Source organism: Cucumis melo, chromosome 8 (assembly GCF_025177605.1).
Source record: "Cucumis melo cultivar AY chromosome 8, USDA_Cmelo_AY_1.0, whole genome shotgun sequence".
Classification (NCBI taxonomy): domain Eukaryota; kingdom Viridiplantae; phylum Streptophyta; class Magnoliopsida; order Cucurbitales; family Cucurbitaceae; genus Cucumis; species Cucumis melo.
The window spans coordinates 20,641,309-20,659,136 of NC_066864.1; the positions used below are offsets into that span (position 1 = coordinate 20,641,309).

The following is a 17,828-nucleotide window of genomic DNA, read 5'->3' on the forward strand; positions in this document are numbered from 1 at the left end:
TATTATTATTATTATTATTATTATTATTATTTTAAATTAAGAAATTTATTATTATTATTATTATTATTATTATTAATTTTTTTATTATTTTAATACGATATTTCAAAATAGAGTTGTACGATATAGTTGATGTTCATCATTTAATTGTATTCGAAAAAAACATTTGTCTCCCATATATCATTTCGTTTCAATGCAATTACGTTGGTCATTGTTGTTTTAAATCGATTGTTAACGATATGTAATTTTTTGATATTGCATTTATAACATTAATTTAAAGAAAATATATGTAATTTCTGCACGTAACCATCAATTAATTTTTTAACACGGAAAGCTTCGTACAAAACGATCAAAATTGACATCGTATTTACGAAAACTAATTAAACATGTTTTTCGATAAAAATTTCAAATTTCAGTAAATAAAATACAAATATTTGTGTATTTTATTTACAATATGAATTTTAAAAAAGAGGTCTTTTTACAAATAAAATAAAGCGGCAAAATATTTACAAAGTATAGAACAATTCTGAAAACGGAAAAAGCCTACAGGCCCACCGTGTAAAATACAAAAAATGCTCCATCAACAGCGCGCGTGTAATATATTTGGTACAACAATGCGCGCGTAATATATTTAGTACATAATCGTTTAAATTTGGATATTGTTTGGTACACGATTGTTTAGATTTGGTCATTTAATTTGTCAATTATTTTTTTTAATTCTATCGTTTGATTTGGTTACACGATCGTTTAATTTGGTTAAGTTTAAAATTGGTTACACGATCGTTTAGATTTAGGTAGACAAATTGTTTTTCTTTTGGTACACAATCGTCAAGTACACGATTGTTTAGATTTGGATAAACGATTTTTTTTTTAATTATTTTGGTACTCGATCGTTTAAATTTATCCACATGATGGTTTTTTTATACGATCATTTATTTTTTTTACACAGTTGTTTACATTAGGCTACTTCAATCTAAATGATTTTTTTCAAGATTCTCTATACACGATCTTTTAGATTCTGCTATTTTTTGTACACGATAGTTTAGATTTGGTTATCCAAATTTAAACGACGTAAAAAAAAAGAATAAATGAAGAAAGACGATGGAAAGGAATCGTTGAGGAAAAGAAGATGATGAAAGAAATCGCAGCGAGGAGGAGAAGAAAGATGGAAAGACAAACCTAGAATATTTAAAAAAGGACTAATTTTATGGGCTTTGTTATACGAGCCGTATATAGTTTGATACTTTGTTATCTTCATGAAAATTTTCCTTAAAAAAATATATTTGTACGAATTAAAAAAATAATAAATTTCTTTAAATTGATTGTTAAAGATACGCAATTTCCTGATATTGCATTTACAACATTAATTTAAAGAAAATACATGTAATTTCTTTCGTATGTAACGCATAATACAGAAAGCTTTCATACAAAATGTTCAAAGTTGACATTGTTTTTGTGAAAACTAATGATACACGTTTTCGAATAAAAATTTCAAATTTCGATAAATAAAATACGAATATTTGTATATTATATTTAAGATACGAATTAAAAAAACTACATTTATACGAACTAACAAATATTATAATTTATTTTCGTCGTACCCTTTCCATTTATTCCACACTTCTATTTCTTCGGCAACAAGAAGGTTATCACTTTTGTTGATGATGCCCATCCCAAGAACCCATAATGGTTAAGAAGACTGACAATGACGTAAATATCATTATAACAACTTATCTCAAGATTAAAAATATTAAATATTCCACACTTCTATTTCTTCGGCAACAAGAAGGTAAAAACGCTTTTTGCCCGCTTCTCTCTCTTTTCACTTTCTGAATCTTCCGCCATTTCTCCCCATTCAACTCTCTTTGCTTCTGGTAATAATCACTCCATTTCTTCCATCCCCAACTCCATTTCTTCTTCATCTTGTTGATTTTATCCATGTTTTTCGTCTTTTTCTTCTGAATCATCTCTGTCCTAACCAAATCCATCTCATTCCTTCTTACTTTCTTCCCATAAATTGTGCTTGTCGATGTTCGTTTCCTGATCCCTTTGACTTGTCTTATGGTGATTGAACTTTTGGGTTGTTGTTTATCTTCTCTTAATCCTCAATTTGTCGTGAAATAGAGTTTCTCTATTAAACCATCATTCTGCTCATGCTTTGCTCCCGTTTTTCTCCATGGAAATTGTTTCTCTCTATCACCATGCTTTTTCGCTTCCTCTTCATCGCTCCGGTATTTTCTGTTTCTTTATATCTCTCGCCTTATGGTGTTTTTACAATTTTATGTGTTCCTGATTGATGTATTTCTATTGGATCAAATGTTTAGGTTATCAAGAACTTGGGCTTTTCGGTACTTCATCTTCTCTGCTGGTAGGCAGTTCCGTCAATCTATTTATCACTTTTGTTTCATTCTATTTGTTTGTTTTCTGTATATTTGTTGGAAAGTCTGCACTCGGTTGGGCTTATGATGGAGATAAGAAAATATTCATCTTATTACGTTTGTCTCAATATTGTAATCATGAATCAAGTAGGGACTTGTTCTCTGGAATGCTTTTTGCGGCTAACCTAATGCAAGATGAACTCTAGTGTTGCTAGTTTACGAGGCAAAAGCAATGAATGTCTAAACCATAAAGAACACAAAAAACATTATCTGACTGTTTTCTCCGTTTGATCTGCTAGCATGGGAGCCAAACATTTGGGAAGATTTTGTGGCTCTAAGTTTTGAATTGGGATGTTATCGAATTGCTTTGTGAATTGAAGTATTATCTGGGTTTTAGCACAATTGTTTATAGGACACAAACTTAATTAAGAAAAAAGAGATAAAACAGTGGGGAGGAGAAATCTCCCACCAAATCCAGGGGGTTTAAAAAAAAACCACAATTTGTATTGTATAAATGAACAATCATAATTACAAAACTCTTTTGGCGGAGAATACCACGTCGAAGAGAAAAACAACTGTCCCAAAAGTCCTGAAAACAACTAGAATCTCCTTGAAAGTTTCTGTGCTTATTTTTTAGTCTCAGCTTCCAAATGATTTTATAGAGCCTTAAAGATGTTCACAAAGAAATTGAAGGGAGGCAGAATGGTTGTCTTAGGGAAGCTAGTAAATGTTGAAAGAGAGTTCTACAACTCTTAAAAACGTAGAGCAATGTAAAGTAAGATCGATTTTGTCTTCTATAGCTCTTGCACAATGCCATTACCACCAGCTGGGAAGTAAAACAAAGTTTAGAAACCTTTTTGAATTCTATGGCAACAAATTAGCCAGTCTTGGGCAAGACCCAAAGGAAGAAGTTTCTCTCTTAGGAACTTCAGCATTCTAAATGCCCCTACCTATGTGGAATTGAGTCAACCATGCTCCTTTAAAGGCTCATGCTGGAGAGACTTTCTAGAAAACACTCATTTCAAGAGCCAAGTTTTGGAATCTGACCGCTCTGAAATTGCAGCTCCTTTTTTCAGACTCTCAAGGAATGGATGCACAAGACCAAGGAAACTAATCATAATCTTAATGAATCAAGGAACCTAATCCTAATTGTAGTCAATTAAGGTTTGATTTTTCTTTTCTTCTCTTCTCTCTCTCTCCCCCTTGGATGAAAACAACAAATGAAGTTATCCTAATTTACCGGAATCCTACTACATCAATAAATACACAAATATCTATAAAAATATGAACTCCAATAGAAAGTTAACGCAGTCCTCCGAGAAAAAAAAATGATGTTATAACCTCGAGAGATTCTATACCATTTTTTATGACAGATTTCTTTCTTTCCTTTTTTTTTTTTTAACTTTTGGCTATAGAACTCTAAGGACCCTTTAAACTTAAAGTACCTTTAAGGCATGCTAACCATTCACAATCTGCTATAATGTTATCTACTAGTAATCCTCCTCGAGGGATGGTCTCATCATGAATCTTCAACCCCATTTTGTTAGGAGGCTGAAAATGTAACTGCCAAGGGTATTGGGTGATCTATTGATGAGGGCAGTGTTTTTAAAGGCTCAAGGCGCACTAAGGCGCAATGGTCCTCTGGGGCCTAGGCGCAAGGCGCACAAAAAGGCGCAGGCTTTTTTTCATGAGGCGCACTATATATATATATATATATATATATATATATATATATATATATACATACAAAATTGAAAGGAACAACAATGTATAAAATATAAGTAAATAACCAATGTGGAAATGAGAATTAACTCTAATGTATAAAATATTATAATATTAGTTTTCTACCCAAAAAACAAAACACAATAGAAAACTAATCAGAATTCAACAACAATCGAAATAAAAGTTCATTCCTAAAGATCAAACTCATCATCACTAAATTGATCCTCATCTTCATTCACTCCTTCGTTGGACTTATAGCCATCGGTATCTTCTTCGTTGGACTTATAGCCATATGTAAAACACGTAATAGGTATAATAGTTTTTTTTTTTAATTACAGCTTAGCCCAAATAATAAAGCCCGCGCCTTTGGGGCTTTTGTGCCTACTGCGCCTGGAGGAAGGCGCGCGCCTCAGCCGTGCCTCTTCATCTGCACCTCGCCTCTCCACAAATAAGCGCAAGGTGTGCGCCTTGCGCCTAGGCGCGCCTTTTAAAACACTGGATGAGGGGGCATGTTGAAAAAAGTAAAGGTTCTATGGGGTTATGTGTTCAAACTGTTAGTGGCCACCTATGTTAGATATTAATATCCTGCAAGTCCTCCTGTTAGAATGGTCTAAACTCTAATCATTCTATAACATTAGTGCTTGATTGGACCTCTCTAGTTTTTCATCGGCTGTGACGTGGGTAGTTTCTTGTTTTCTTATTTAAGGTTGATGGTTTCCGTTATAATCCCAAAAGAGGGACATTTGGAACCAGATTAAAACAGCTATGATTCCTAAATAGCATCTTCTCTCATGAAGCACGGACATATTTTCTTTTTTTTTTTGGAGAGTGTCAGTGTTGACCACGTTCGACACCAACACATGCCTGACACGCAAAATTTCATATATTTTCTTTTTTATTTTTTTTTAATTCCAACACGCTTTGACATGCACAGACACGTGGGGAGGGACACACTGGCATTTTTCAATATTATTTTTTAATATCATTAAAATACATTTTTCAAAACTAAAACACATTCCTTTTATTGCATAACTATTCAGCCCTTTCGTCAAAATCAAACCCTAAGCACTTTCACTCTCCTCTAGTCCTCTCCAATCTTCAACGTTCGGCCCCTCCCCTCCGATCAGACCAGCCGTGCTTGCCCTCTGTTCTGGTTACTTCCTGTCTCGGTTTAAAGGCTTTTCCCTTCTTTTTTTCTTTTTTCTTTTTTGTGTATCAATGTTTGAGGAATGTTTCAACTGGTTTGATAGAACACAAAAAAACACACATATATCCTTTTTCATTCATTACTTCATAGTAATATGTAGTCCCAACGGGGAGGTTGAAATTTATATGAAACATGGTTTAGGCCTTGGGCTTTTGTGGTGCATTTTTTAAATATATATATATATATATATATATATTTACTATTTTTGTATTTATTTAATGTGGAATTTGTAGATATATGGTGTGAGTTTTTGGAATATTATTTGGAATTTTCAATATGGTTTAATCAGATTTTTGAGACATGATTTGCTTTGGAAAGGTGTATCTTAATGTTTTTGGTCTGAGAACATTTTTTTAATGAATTCATTCTATTTTTTATGCTAGACGTCATCTTCCACCTCGTCTACATCTACCCAGAGTCAATCATCTACAAAACATTTTGTTTTCAATGAAAGTGTGATCTCTATTTAGGATTTTGTATTCGTATCGTAGTTTGGAACTTTTTAATGAAATCAGACAATTAATGTACTCTTTATTTATGTTTTAAAGAAGTATTGTTATGTGCTAACGTATATGAGTGCTTTATTTACAAGTATTATCACATATATTATTTAAAAAAATAAAAAAATTATAACGTGTCTTTAACGTGTCGTCACTTTTCTAGAAATTGGTCGTATTGCCATGTCGTCACATGTGTGTCAATGCCCATGCCTCCTAGATTTTCTCTAAGGGAAGTAGGTCGACTCTCATCCAATTTATTTTGTGTGAGATCCCAATTTACTTCCTATCCGTACCTAGAATCCATGTTGCTAGTGGTAGCTTTAACTTTGGAAAAGTTCTTTTTGTGGGTAGTAGTTCACAAGAGTGGGAGTTGGCCGTTCATTTGGTCAGTGGAGAAAATAGTGTTGAGGTTGGATGATCTAGGAAGCGTATGTAATTTGAGACTGTGTAAGAAGGCCTTGTTGGTTAAACTTGATGCTCTTTGGCATTGGGTTATTATGAGCAAGTTATAAGTATGGTCCTCATGTTTTGTGTGGTTACTCATGCACGTGGGCCGTTTTTTGTGGCCTTGTGTGCATGTCATAGAAGTCTATCAACTTTTTCCCATCCAGAAAAATTAACTCGTCCTCAAGTTAGACAGACAATTGGAACTCATATGGGACAAGCAAGGAAAACAAAAAGCTACATTGTGAAAGTATTGCTAATAGTCATTGATGTAGGAAGATCTACATGACAGGCCTTGTTTCCAAATTTTTTCAGAATAGGAAATGACCTGAACTTCTTATTGGAAGCTTAGAAAATGAACCAACTTGAAATCTGTTCTTGTGAATTTACACCATCACAAGGCCATCGGGCTGAAAAGTAATGTGGTGACTATGAATATCAGCTTGAATCTTATACCATTCATTGGAGCAATCAGATTGTTCAGAACTTCTCATGAATCTGATGAATACGGTCAACTAGTGGTCAACCTCGGCACTAAGATCAACATTAGGCAAAAAGGCAAGACGGAATTGATCAGACTTCTAAGGATAGAAGCAAGGAAAGGAAGTGGAGAGAAAAAGTGAGACTAAGAAGGAAAGGAATGCAAGCGCAATCAATGAACAAAGGAGGAGGTTCACTTTACCTTGTTTTCATGTGCCAGGCAAAATAGGGATTTGAGTCCAATTGGGCAGTAGGATATGGAAGGACTGCAGCCTTGACCCAGAAAGTAATTTAGGAAGGTCAAATGTAAGATAAGTAGGATAAGTATAGATAACCTCAAATCGACTCTTCCCAGTGGATCAATTTTGCATGTTAATTGTTATTATTTGTAAATTCAGCTTTTCGAAGGGAAAGATCCTACTTCCTAGGTTGATCCCCGCTTAGGCACTAAATGAAGAGAGGTTGCCTAATGTTCTATTAGTCACTTCTATTGACCATCTGTTTGAGGATGGCCAGCCAAATATGATGTAATTAGTTTATATTTTAGTTGGTCGTTATAATTAGTTGGCTGTTATTAGGTTGGTTTAAACTGACTGTTATACTGTTATTTTAGTATAAATTCTGTTAGTTTGTTATTTTCCAGAATGAATGAAAATTTAGTAATTTTCAAGAACCCAGTTTTTGTCTTCCTTTTCAAGAACACACATAAACCCACATCAATTGGTATTAGAGCTTCATCGATGAAGGGAGCTGTGACCGGCAAGAACACCTCCGACAAGGGAAAGGATGTTGTGCTTGATGAAGAGGAGATCCCATCCCTACGCACCTCGGCTGCCCATTTGATGGCCATTGAAGAATGTGTGGTAGATCTCAACGATCGAATGGGAAATCTTCAAACCACTGTGGAATGACTTGCTCGCCGGTTTGAAGTCGCATTGACTGCCCTTCCCAACAGCAAGAAATCGGCAACTAAAACCATCAAGAAGTTCGATGCATCACCGGTCAAATTTCCAGCCAATCATGCCACGAAGACCCCCAAAATTCCTTAGAAACGTCTGACGAAGACCGAACTTACCTCAGAAACCACTGACTGCAAGAACCCATTATGGGTCTTCAAGATTCAGAAGCCTCCGATGAAGGGGAAGAAGATTTTTGGCCACTACAAAGGGAAAGAAGAGGGGGCCGTCGATAGAGAGAGATCAGGAACCAAATTCCAGTTTTCAGAAGGGCCGAAATAGAGGGGAGGATTGTTTGGAAGATCGATTAGAGCCTACCGATACAAAGGAGTATGAAGGAGAGAACTTTCACCAAGACTTCAAGATGAAGGTTGACTTATCGAATTTCAGTGGCAAATTGGATGTAGAAGCATTTCTTGACTGGGTTAAAAATGTGGAGAGCTTCTTTGAATACATGGAGATGGTCGAAGACAAGAAAGTTAAGATGGTTGCATTGAAACTCAAATCGGGTGCATCGGTTTGGTGGGATCAAATCCAAGTAGGCAAGGCACCCATAAGAAGCTGGCCAAGAATGCTAAAGATGATGATAAAACGCTTCCTACCTGCGGATTTTGAACAAATTCTTTATCAATAATACCAACGATGCTACCAAGGTAACAGGAAAGTGCTAGAATATGTTGAATAATTCCATCGTTTAAGTGCAAGAACCCGGATGAACAAGAGTGAGAACTATCAACTAGCCAGCTTTGTTGATCGTCTCAAGGAAGGTATACGTAAACAACTTGACTTGCAACCCATAGCCACGTTATCAATCGCTATTTCTATGGCTTTTAAAGCTGAAATGAAGCTGGAAAAAAGAAAGATAATCAGTGGCACCAAGAAGAACCAGTCGGATAAAGCATTCACTTCGTACCAACGAAAGAATTATGACAATATCAAGCAAGGTCAAGGCTCCAGTACATGAAAGGCGAAAGAAGAACAACCTTCCAAAGCCAACCAAAGTCCAAGAACTCAAGAACTTTTAACAAGAAAAGCGGTTCAATCAACTACCGAAGACCGAATTTTTGATTTTGCTACTGGTGCAACCAAATAGAACACTTATCTAATCAATACCCCCAACGAAAGACGGTCGCATATGTTGAGGAAGAAGAAAGCCAAGAAGACGGGTCAGAGCTTAACTCCGATAAGGAAGTAAATGAATTGGAACCAGATGAAGGGGAGCAACTATCTTGTGTGATACAGCAAATCCTCCTAATACCAAAGACGGAAACTCACTTGCAACAACACTCATTATTTCGTACATGTACCATTAATGGTAAAGTTTGTAATGTCATAATTGATAGCAGAGTAGCAAAAACATTGTCTTCTTAAAGCTTGTCCAAGCGCTTAACCTTAAACTTGACCACATCCACATCCTTACAAAGTCAGTTGGATCAAGAAAAGCAGCAAAGCACAGATAAGTTCAACTTGCACCATTCCTCTTTCTATTGCTACTTTTTTTGAAGATCAAATTTTTTGCGATGTTCTTGATATGGATGTATGTCATATCTTGCTAGGATGCCCTTGGCAATATGATCTACAAGCAATACATCGAGGAAGAGAGAATACTTATGAATTGACTTGAATGGGGCAAAAGGTGAAACTCCTACCTTTCACAAGCCCAACGGAAGGATTAGGTTCCAAGACCAAGAAAGAAATCAACATCCAAGAAAGTGGAAGAATCATTGATAAAGAGGATAAAGAGGTGTGGGCCTTGATAGTTAAAGATCAAGCTTCAACTCCCTCTTGCAAGAAGACAATGAAGACATTGAAAAATTGCTAGAAGAATTCCATCAAGTGTTGGAAACCTCCTATAACTTGCCACCACTATGGCATATTCAACACAACATCGATCTTATTCTGGGCTCTACCCTCCCAAATTTACATCACTGTAGAATGAGTCCAAAAGAGTATGAGATTCTTCAAGGACAAATAAATGAGCGTCTAGAAAAAGGACACATAAGACCAAGTTTGAGTCCTTGTGCCGTTCCATCCTTCTAACCCCCAAAAAAGACGATTCATGGAGAATTTGTGTAGAAAGTCGCGCCATTAACAAGATTACAATCAAATACCATTTTCTCATTCCAAGAATGTCCGACCTCTTTGATCAACTCAAAGGAGCAAGATTTTTCTCTAAGAAGCACTTAAAGAGCGGATACCATCAAATTCGAATCCGACCAGGAGATGAGTGGAAAACGACATTCAAGACTCAATAGTGGCCTCTTTGAATGGTTGGTAATGCCATTTAGACTATCTAACGCTCCCAACACGTTCATGAGGTTAATGGCTCAGGTTCTATGCCCTTATCTTAATCAATTCCTAGTAGTTTATTTTGATGACCTCTTAGTTTATAACAACACTTATGATGAACATATATCTCCCTTGCATGAACTCTTTAAAACACTTCAAGAAATAAACTTAGTATTAATTTCAAAAAGTGCTCATTTGTTGTTAAAGAAATATACTTCCTAGGTTTTCTCATTAATGAGTTTGGAATATCTGTAGATCCCAACAAAATTAAGGCAATAATAGATTGGCCTCAACCAAAAACAGTAAAAGATTTGCAAAGTTTCCTTAGGCTTGCTTCTTTTTATAGAAAATTCAATAGGAGCAGTCTTGTCTCAACACACTCATCCAATTGAATATTTTAGTGAAAAGTTAAGTGAGGTAAGACAAAAATGGAGCACCTATGAACAAGAACTCTACTCTTTGGTAAGAGCCTTAAAGGTTTGGGAACACTATCTTTTAGGCCAAGAGTTTATTCTATTCTCCGATCATTTATCGCTCAAATATTTGCAAACACAAAAAAACATAAGAGGTCTCCGATCATTTATCGCTCAAATATTTGCAAACATAAAAAAACATAAGTAGAATGCATACTAGGTGGCTTTCTTTTATTCGATGTTTTAATTTTGTGATAAAACACAAGGATGGTAGTACCAATGTGGCAGCGGATGCCCTTAGTAGGAAAGCCAACCTACTCATTATTCTAAAAACCCAAGTAGTTGCATTTGACTCCTTACCTACACTTTATAAAGACGACCCTGATTTTGGTCAAATTTGGTCCTTTTGTGTTGATCATGTCAATTGTAATGACTTCCATTTGACTAACGATTTTCTTTTCAAGAATAATCTTCTTTGTATTCCTAGAACATCTCTTCGTGAAGCTTTGATTAAAGAACTTCATGGCAATAGTCTTGTGGGACATTTTGGCATTGACAAGACGTATCAACTATTGAGCGATTGATTTTATTGGCCTCAACTACGCCGAGACGTAACAAAAACCTTCAAACACTGTTTTACATGTCAAACTGCCAAGGAGTAGAACACGGGACTTTACACACCTTTACCCATTCCCGAAGGCATTTGGGAAGACTTATCCATGGATTTCATCTAGGCCTTCCAAAAACTCAAAAAGGGGTACGACTCCGTTTTTGTTGTAGTTGACCATTTTAGCAAAATGTCCCACTTTTTACCTTGTAGGCTGTTTACATAGCTAACCTATTCTTTAAAGAAATTGTATGTTTGCACGGAATAGAGCCAAAGAAGATAGGATCATATCCAATAATAAAAATTTTTGGAGATAATGCATAAAAGATCGATCTTCTCGATCATATACACGTCAACCCTATCTTCAATGTAACCGACATCTTTGAGTATTTCCCACCCAACCAGCTACATCTCTCAACCTAAAACTTGAGGACGAATTTTTTCTCCTTAGAAGGGGAAATTGAATGGAATTAGTTTATATTTTAGTTGGCTGTTATAATTAGTTGGTTGTTGTAATTAGTTGGCTGTTATTAGGTTGGTTTTAAACAGACTGTTATACTGTTATTTTAGTATAAATTCTGTTACTTTGTTATTTTACAGAATTAATGAAAATTTAGTAGTTTTCAGGAACCCAGTTTTTGTGTCTTCCTTTCCAAGAACTCGCACAAACCCACATCAGAATAGTACATCAAGTTCGTCTCCAACTTTTCTCAAAAAAACTTTGTATATTTAAGACCCCTATGTCTTGAGCAATGTTTATAAAGTAGATTAGCAATGTTTAAGGCATCTAATGATTTTTTACAAGGTATAAAGTGTGTCAATATAACAAAGATATTACTATAATAAAATAACCCTAAGATATTACACTAATAAAATAACCCTAATATAACAAAGATATTACTATAATAAAATAACCCTAAGATATTACACTAATAAAATAACCCTAATATTATTAAGTATAACAAACATCTTTACTCTCATCTTGTTCTTCCTTAACTTCTTCAACTTCTTCATTGCTTTCTTGAATTGTTAAATTTCGTCTTTGAGGGCAATCATTTGATAGATGACCAACTTGTCCACACCTAAAACATTTATCAAGGTTAGGTCTATTATTAGGATTAGATGATTTATTGGTCAAAACAGCTTGCACTCACTCAAAATTCTATGTTCAAGGGTGAGGGTGAGGGTGTTTGTAGAAGCATGGTGAAGGGGCATTGGTAGGATGGAGACGGAGCTAGAGATGCTCCATCATGGTGTTTTGCACCATTTCTACTCATTGTGGTGTTTTGGACCATTTCTACTCCTTTATTTGTTTTATTAGAATGTTAAATATCATTTTAATTGCAGATGAATGGGTTTAGGAGTCTTCAATATAGTTCCTCTCTACATCAACAAGCATATTTGGGAAATACTGGTAAGTTATTTCTCGCTCAAAAATCTTGTTCTAGTTAACATACTATAACCTTTTTTTAGTACTCAATAGTTTCCACTACCTTTTTGTTTTTGACGATCTTTTAGCAGCATTTAGCTGGCCCAGACCAACAAAATCCTGTAACTTATGATATTGTAAAATGATCCTTGCTTCATCATTTCATCACCAAGTATAATGGTTTTTCATCCTGGGCTAGATACAGCAGAAGAGTTCATAAAACAAATTTTTTGCATAGGCTGTGCTTGCATGTGCAGTGAAATGTGTTAGAAATTGTGGAATCGTTCGTGGCTAAAGCTTGCTTGATGATTTACTATTGAATGATCGAGATTATCAGGAGATGACATGTTGATAAACAAACGGGAGCACAATTTATTTTATTCTATTTGAAAATTTTATGTGGCTTATTTTGGTCATCTGCTAAAAATCTACAACAATGCCAGAGATTCTATACTTCTCGACTTTGTCATCAGGGTATCACCGAGTTTTAATACACTCTTGATATATTTGCATAATCAATTGGCATGAATTTTCCTTTTAATGAAAGGGCCACTTCATTTGCCTTAGCTGCGTAAGCATGTTATTTTGACGCATATTTTAATGAAATGCTACATAAAATTTGAATTTTAGGAGACTGCTGAAATCTGATGCTACAGGGTTGGTAAACCAGTGTTTTCATTTGTTATTATTTTCTTATAGAAAGTTAGTTTTAGCCAAGGCTTTGATGTTTCTCTTCATCTACAGCTCAATATTATTGCTTCTCCTCGATCATCAAAAAACGTGCCAGGGTCTCTTGGTGTTATCTTACTCCAAACGAGAATTTATACAACCCTTGGCACAACAACCTGTTCAGTGGAAAAAGAAACGGTCGATACATTATTGTTAGGGCTGAACTTGCAAAAATGGGGACTCATGAAGCTGGTTATCCATTATCAGGTTTCTCTTGGATGAATTTTGTTACTTTCTTGTCCTGTTGCCTTTTTTTTTTGTCTCTTATCGTATATGTCTAATTCCAATTTTGTTTTGTTTCTTTTTAACTGCCTAAAGAGCAGTAGTACCATTGAGCTCTAAAGTCAGAGGAACGTTCTTTTATGCTACTACTGCAATCACTGCAATTTTTCTCTTTATGCTTATGCTGGTGGCGCATCCATTTGTGTTATTGATGGATAGATACCGCAGAAGGATTCATTATTCAATTGCCAAAATGTGGGCAAGTTTGACCATTGCTCCATTTTTTAGGATCAAATATGAAGGGTTGGAGAATTTGCCATCTACTAATTCTCCTGCTGTGTTTGTTTCCAACCATCAGAGCTTTCTAGACATATATACACTTCTTACCCTGGGCAGAAGCTTTAAGTTCATTAGCAAGACTGCAATATTTCTCTTTCCTATTATTGGTTGGGCTATGTTTATGATGGGTGTCATTCCTTTGAAGCGTATGGATAGCAGAAGCCAGTTGGTACTTTCTTTGTTTATCTGTTTCAATTCCGCGCACTTTATTTGTTAAAATACAAATTTGAAATTAAATTTGTTGGACCTTTTTCTCTTTGTTGAGAATCTTGTTTTTGGGTTATTATTTCAAAGTTTGTTAATTTTGTAATGAAGGACTGTCTGAAGCGATGCATGGAGCTTATAAGAAAGGGTGCATCTGTATTTTTCTTTCCAGAGGGAACACGTAGTAAAGATGGAAAATTAGGCACTTTCAAGGTAAGTAAACATTGTATTTCAAACCATTGCGGTGGGGGAATAGTAGTGTCAATTTTTGGTCATGAAATCTTTACTTTCTTTCACAAACTGAGTTTGAAATATTGATTTCATTCATAATTATGAAGTTAGTGCTTGTTTGCTTGTTTGGGTTGCTTTGTATGTTTTCTATTTAATCATTTCTTTAGGTTGCTTTATATGTTTTCTATTTAATCATTTGTTTGGGTTGCTTTGTATGTTTTCTATATAATCATTTGTTTGGGTTGTTTCGTATGTTTTCTATTTAATCATTTGTATGGGTTGCTTTGCAGTTTTTTAGCAAGTTTACTTTTTGTTAAGCATATTTTTTAGTAAGGTTACTTTTTGTTAACCAATATGCTTGATCTTATTTAGATCTTTAGTAAGCTTATTATATATCTGAAATTAAAGCCAGTGGTTTGGGGGAGATTTATACTTGTGCTTGACTAGAAAGCGTTAAAATATCTGTTTGTCTTATTGATTGTATAGTTTTTGAATGTTTCTGTTTATGTGTCTTAGAAAGGAGCATTCAGTGTTGCGGCGAAGACGAAAGTGCCAGTTGTACCCATTACACTGGTGGGAACAGGTAGCATTATGCCAGCCGGATTTGAAGGCATCTTGAATCAGGGATTTGTGAAAGTTGTTATTCATAAGCCCGTGATAGGAAGTGATCCAGAAGCATTGTGCAATGAAGCTAGGAATGCAATTGCAGATGCATTGAGTAAACATGTTGACTGCTGAGCTTTTCCAATGAGTAATTTTCGGTTTCGTTATCGTTTCAGTTACTGATTTGGTATATTTGTTGTGTTGACAAGGTAATGATCTCTATGTGATTTCGATTTCAATTTTAGTTTATTACTTCACTTCAGCCTTTTGCTTATTATCTCATCCACTTTAAAGTGTTTCTTTTAGTTAGTTTTTGGGCTGTTTTTAGTATTTAGTATGTTTCTTTTTGGACGCAAGATTAAAGGGTGGACAAGTAGCATTCTTAAAGGCAAACTTAAAAGTATAGAAAAGTTAACAGATAATAATCATAATAAGAAAATCCCTATTGATTGTTTTTAATATCAACATTTATCAAAAAAATCTTTTTTGTTGTAAATCTAAATTAAACTTCAGCACTGCAATTAAGCATATTAACAAAGGGTAACGAATTAGGAAGGATCAGAACACTTGAAAACTCCAAAGGGCCTGTGAATCTGAGCGCTCTCATAAATGGCAATTGTTTTCATATAATTAAGGAGATAAATAGAATCTCCTTGTAATTATGCAATCAAAAAAATCAATTTTGAAAAGAAAAATAAAGACATTTATTTTTTAAAAAAATGTAACTTTCATTTGACAAAAAATTAGTTTTTAAACCTTAAATTTAGTAACTAATTTATTTTAATTTTTTCTCCAAAGAATGTATAAATATGACCTATTAGATACAATGGTAAATTAATATAATAGTGTACGAGATGAAACTATAGTTTCTACATTTTAAAATTCGAGGACCAAATGTAGTAATGGTGTATTGAGAATAATTTATTGGATAAAAATTAGATAACCTTGAAAATTTATAAAGAAAAATTGTAATATATATTAGATTAGTTAATTTATAACTCTACGGGAGTTTTCGTTTAAAAAAAATGAAAGAATTTAAAAAACGTGAATAAAAGTCTTCAAATTGTAAATATGATTTTATTAGATAGAAGGTAAGAATCTTTATACTTCTATATTTTCTTTGGTTTGTTATTTTCATTTTTTTCTTAAAATTGTATTCTTCATTTGAATTTTTATTTTTTATTTCCTTCTAATTTTTTTAATATCACGGCCCTTCTTTTGGTTTTTTAGATGTTTTTGTTTTAAAATTATATTTATAAACATGTTAGTTCAAAAGATGCGATAGGTAAACAAATACTTTTCCTTTCTTTTGGTTAAAAAAGATATCCTTTAATTTGGCTGTACATGATCAAAATTTGTTTTTATTCTTTTTTTCACACGTTTTCTCTTTTTTTAATTTGAATAAGGTTAAAAAACATACTATTTATAAAGTGAAAATTGGATAGATATTTTTTCTTTTTAATTAAGTTTATATAAATACTTTTTAATTTGATTGATTTGGAACACGATCAATCTGTTTCCAATATATGTGTATATAATTATTGTTTCTCAATTACAATTTTTTACTAACTTTATTTACCCGTTACAGATGTGATTGCTGTGGTTGTTTCACAAATATTCACTTTGTCAGTTATACGAAAACAATCAACTAAGATTGTACTAAAAGAAGTGGTCATTCAATTAATAAAAGGTATGTAATAAAAAAAGTAAACTCTTTTCAAATTTTATTTTATAACTTTCTGGATTTACTAAATTTAATATATTTATAAAATAATATAGGATGTGTACCATTAAGATGACATTGTGGAGGGATCTTGCTGAGTATGAGTATGAAGACAACAAATAGATAATTATTCAATTATTATTGTTGCTTCAAATTTGAAAGCATTTTTTTTACTAAGGCATTACTTTTTTTTTTATTAGATAAGACAATTTTCTTGAGGGTATTTCAAGAAGATCTTCAAGGTTTAATTATAAAAAAAAAAAAAAAAAAAAAAAACTTAAGAACGAGAGTCAAATAGAATATTAGGTCATTTTTAAAATTACTAGCTTTTTGTGAACGATAAAAAATAAAGTTAAAGACAAGAGTTATTAGTGTTCAATTTTTTTATTCACTTAGGTTGATGTCTTCCAAAATATTCCTCATGCAGATATTCATTGATTATATTTTTTTTTTCTAAATTTATAATCTTTTTAGTATAGAGTTTTAAAAACTTATATATATTTTTAGTATTTAGATTTCTTTTTGACAATTATAGTCGCTTATTTTATTTTTATTGCATATTCATATTAGGAGAACTAAGTATTCTTCTGCGTTCGGGACTCATATTAACCCAAATTTTCAGAAACAACCGAATTCATTAGAGAAAGGTAACCAAAAAATAAAAAAAGATTTACTATTGCATAACTTAAATCTCTTACATTTAATTAATAATAATAATTTGCATAATCAAAAAAGATTGAAGGGCAAAGATATCAAGTAATGAAGCAAATAATAGCTTTCTATCTAGGAAAATGTGGTATATGTTTTTTTATGAAGAATTATTTTAAATCCAGCAAATGACGAAGGATGTCTATTCCATTTTAGAAGAAAACAATTTTTCATGAGATTATATTTTTTAATGACAATCAACAAAGCACGAGAACAAACCTCATGTTGGAATATATCTACCACACCAAATTTTCTCACATGACAATCACACGTGGCATTGTCCAAAGACTTTCATGAAAACAACTAAAGTATTAGTTGGAGATAATGATCACGATAATACATGCTATTTCATAAAAAATATTGTTTACAAAGAAATTCTTTTGTAATAAGTGCATACATACTTATTTTATATCTAAAAGTCTCTTATTTTAACTTATATAAGTATTGTCCATATTCAAAGTTATGAAACACGTGCAATGCACATAGTCCAACATTGCACAGACACTAATATAAATTTGGATTTTAATGACACTAGTAATCAAAATATTGTATCGTTAAATATAAAAAAGGTAGGGTGGAAGTAAAATGTGTCGTTCAAAATAACAAATGCAGAATTTTTAATGACACATCTTTTGCATCGTTATTTA

The 17,828-nt window shown here is 33.4% G+C and overlaps 1 protein-coding gene across 2 annotated transcripts; it reads left to right on the plus strand.

The window, feature by feature from the left end:
- The first annotated feature begins 1,774 nt into the window (after positions 1-1,774).
- Positions 1,775-15,012, plus strand: LOC103486104 (1-acyl-sn-glycerol-3-phosphate acyltransferase BAT2, chloroplastic). Of its 2 annotated transcripts, XM_008443949.3 has the most exons (7): positions 1,775-2,228; positions 2,322-2,365; positions 12,341-12,407; positions 13,167-13,358; positions 13,475-13,881; positions 14,028-14,129; positions 14,664-15,012. In XM_008443949.3, the coding sequence occupies exons 1-7, from the start codon at positions 2,174-2,176 to the stop codon at positions 14,883-14,885; spliced, it is 1,089 nt and encodes a 362-aa protein (XP_008442171.1). In that variant the 5' UTR covers positions 1,775-2,173; the 3' UTR covers positions 14,886-15,012. The 2 variants fall into 2 exon arrangements, with proteins under 2 accessions (XP_008442171.1, XP_016899552.1); XM_017044063.2 differs by lacking the exons at positions 1,775-2,228; positions 2,322-2,365; positions 12,341-12,407 and adding an exon at positions 13,053-13,079.
- Positions 15,013-17,828: the final 2,816 nt, after the last annotated feature.